The 3644-nt window shown below is 48.2% G+C and overlaps 1 protein-coding gene across 1 annotated transcript in view; it reads right to left on the bottom strand.

Annotated features, from left to right (window-relative positions):
- The window catches only part of tenm2a (teneurin transmembrane protein 2a), a 121334-nt gene extending 118107 nt beyond the window's left edge, over positions 1-3227 (bottom strand). The window contains exons 1-2 of the mRNA XM_030765576.1: positions 2880-3227; positions 823-871 (exon numbers count right to left, since the gene is read on the bottom strand). Of these exons, the coding sequence (XP_030621436.1) occupies positions 823-871; positions 2880-3227 (397 nt within the window). The remainder of the gene's footprint in view (positions 1-822; positions 872-2879) is intronic.
- Positions 3228-3644: the final 417 nt, after the last annotated feature.

Raw genomic sequence — 3644 nt, forward strand, 5'->3', positions numbered from 1 at the left:
GCACTGTGCTTGCTCTCACACAAAGTCCCCGACCTGCTGCTGCTGCTGCTGCTGCTGAACATACAGCTACTGGGGTCTAGCTCTGGACCACTGACTCCAGAACAGTGCCTTTGAAAGACTTTCTGCTTTTTACAGCACTCAGCAGTGGATTAAAAAGTCGGCAAACAGAGTGTTTCAATACATACACTGACAAAGTGGAGACAATAGTGTGAATCGGTGGTGTGTGGTGGTTTATGGGGACACTGGCGTGTTGGTGGTTTGTGATGACAGTGGGGGTGTGATGGTTTATGGGTATTGTGGCCATGTTGGCCATGCATTAGGGCAGTGGGATGTGGTGGTTTCTGGGGACTGTGGTGTTGTTGGTGGTTTCTGGGTACAGTGGGGTATAAGCAGCTATTTAAAGCCCAGTTGTGAAGCGTGATTGTTGACAGGGGAAAGTTCCTACAGAGAGAGAGAGAGAGAGAGCCTTTGGCTCCAGCCTTGGCTTTTCTCCATTGATCTGTTTGAAATTCAAAGCCCTGTCATTGACAAACTCTAAACTCTTGCTCAATGCGAAGGTCGAATGTGCCCACACACACACACATGCGCACACACACAGACACAGACACACACACACACACACTCTCTCTCTCTTTGAGAGGAAAAGAGAGGAAACAGAACAAAAAAACTCAGCAGCTAAAGTAAATACCTCTGAACCATCTGTGCATGTAGCCGGACAGCTGTGAGACAAAGAGAAGGCCGTCTACGCCCTAAATAATACACATGACATTTGCCCTTTCATTTCCATACCAAAACCCCACAAATGTAATCTTTCAAAGCTACTGGACACATCTGCACGCAGGTTGGGCGTCCGTGCTGCGGAGTCTCGTGTCTTAGATCTGAACAAGAGGAGGACATGAGAGCGCACCTGTTAATGTGCGTGCGTGTGTGTGTGTGTGTGTGCGTGCGTGTGCGTGTGCGTGTGTGTGTGCGTGTGTGTGTGTGCGTGTGCGTGTGCGTGTGCGTGTGCGTGTGTGTATAGGAGTACCCGGCAGAAAGAATTGGCGATGAACAGAGTGGATGGCAGATCAATACCAATCTGCTGTGTGCATGAGGAATGCTAACAGTACTGCGATCCATCTGGCATCTGGCCAACGGCTGCTCCGTATACACACACACACACACACATACACAGATGTGTGTATATATATATATGTGTGTGTGTGTGTATGTGTGTTCGTATAAAAAATACACACACACACACACACACATATATACATTTATTTATTTATATTTATTAATACATTTATATATATATATATATATATATATATATATATATATATATATATATATATATATATATATATTTTTTTTTTTTTTTTTTTTACATTTACACATATTTACATACATACATACATACATACATACACACTGTTACACCATTACCTGTTTGTGAAAGGAAACACACACACACACACACACACACACACACACATTTGCTGAGATGAATAGGTGTTGGATAAAAGGAGAAATGGGAGGGAGGAGAACGCAGCGTGCCGCTTTCAATCCATCATTACTGATTACCAAACAACACCACCCACTGCACTGAACACATCTGTCATGCATGTACACGCACATACATACACAGACTCTCTCTCTCTCTCTCTTTGTCTGTCTCACACACACACGCGCGTACACAGGTATACACACACATGTCCACACGCACAGACTCTCTCTCTCTCTCTCTGTCTGTCTCACACACACACACACACACACACACACGTACACGCAGGTATACACACACACGTCCACACACAAAGACTCTCTCTCTCTCTTTGTCTGTCTCACACACACACACGCACACACACAGGAATACACACACACGTCCATACACACAGACTCTCTCTCTCTCTCTGTCTGTCTCTCACACACATACACACACTGACACACAGACTCTCTCTCTGTCTGTCTCTCTCTCTCACACACACACACTGACACAGAAGGGCACAGAGAGCGACACATGGAGGCAGGGTTTCACTTCCTCACCGTCTCCATGGTAAGGTCACATTGGTGCTGGCCCCTCCCCATAATTAACTGACGTTTAAATTACTGCTCGATTCACTATCCTTCTTCAAACACACACACACTCTCTCATGCTCTCTCTCTCACACACACACCCACGCACACACCCACGGTGCACCCAGACACATGTACGATCATGCACACGTATGCACTCTCACACACATATGCACACACACCATTGTACATAGATGTGTCAGTTTCTTTCATGACTTGAATCAGGATCAAAGGGAAACTCAAGGGAAGGAGACTAAAAATGATTTTTCTGTGGGCTCTTCTCCCTGCGTGTGTGTGTGTGTGTGTGTGTCCCTGTCCTTCTCCCCTCAGGTCACACAGCGCAGGTCGTACTGGGCTCCATTGTCAGCGCACCGAGACCAGTAACAGTAATCAAAGGGAGATCGTCTGCCGGTGAGAAGAAAAGGCCTCGGAGATCCACATTAACAAGCATGCTCCTCCAGCCTCCTTCTCTTCCCTGCCGCTGTCAGCGCGGGGGAACCTGGGAACAGCTCTGGCATAGTGTCATTTTCACCTCCGCTCTCATCCAAGTGTGCTTTCTCACCTGAGCGATGCCGGCAGAGGGTTGGGGAAGGGGAGGGGGGGGGGGGGGGTTGGTGGGGGGCAGGAGGCCTGGCAGTCTGGCGGAGGGGTATGCAAGCGCCTCTGCTGTGTTTCGTCTGAGAGATGTGTCTGTGACAGCTGATTTTCACCGCTGCTCTTCTCCCCATTACTGAGAGCAATGCTCAGACTTCAGGCCAGCTGTCAATCACAAACACCTGCACCAGGAGGCCCAGCAATCATTCACTCGCTGTCTAAGCTACCTGCATGGTCAGGCCCACTGCAAATGGACTGGCTACCTGCATGGTCAGGCCCACTGCAAATGGACTGGCTACCTGCATGGTCAGGCCCACTGCAAATGGACAGCCTACCTGCATAGTCGGGTCCACTGCAAATGGACTGGCTACCTGCATGGTCAGGCCCACTGCAAATGGACTGGCTACCTGCATGGTCAGGCCCACTGCAAATGGACTGGCTACCTGCATAGCCAGGTTCGCTGATATACCACCACAGGTGGCTGCATGACCAGGCCTACCGCGGAGAACCTGCACACTCAGTTTTGTAGCTCTGAAGCCGCCTACATACGTACACTCATTGCTACTGCAACCCATGTTCATTCGAGAAAAAGTTTATTTCTTTATTCCTCCTTTATTTGTGTTTTATTTACGTCTATTACCTGGAACAAGTCAGGCCTGAGAGATCAAACATGACTGAGAGAGAGAGAGAGAGAGAGAGAGAGAGAGAGACAGGTCGTGATGGTGACTACAGGGTCCACATGTCCACGCCACATGCAGTCTTGGTGCTCGAGTGATCAGCCAGGGAAGCCAAGCGAGAAACTAGCGAGTCTGCCAGACACGAGCAAACCCAAATCACCACCGAGAAAATTAATACCTCTATCCATCTCCAGCAACAGGGCCCGTCAGCACAAAACACACACCCAGAAACACACAGTCATATATCAACACAGTCATATCAACCGCACTAATCAACAAATACACAAATACCCCGAATAAACCCATAAATACACG

The sequence above is a fragment of the Chanos chanos genome, chromosome 2 (genome assembly GCF_902362185.1).
Source record: "Chanos chanos chromosome 2, fChaCha1.1, whole genome shotgun sequence".
Taxonomy (NCBI): Eukaryota; Metazoa; Chordata; class Actinopteri; order Gonorynchiformes; family Chanidae; genus Chanos; species Chanos chanos.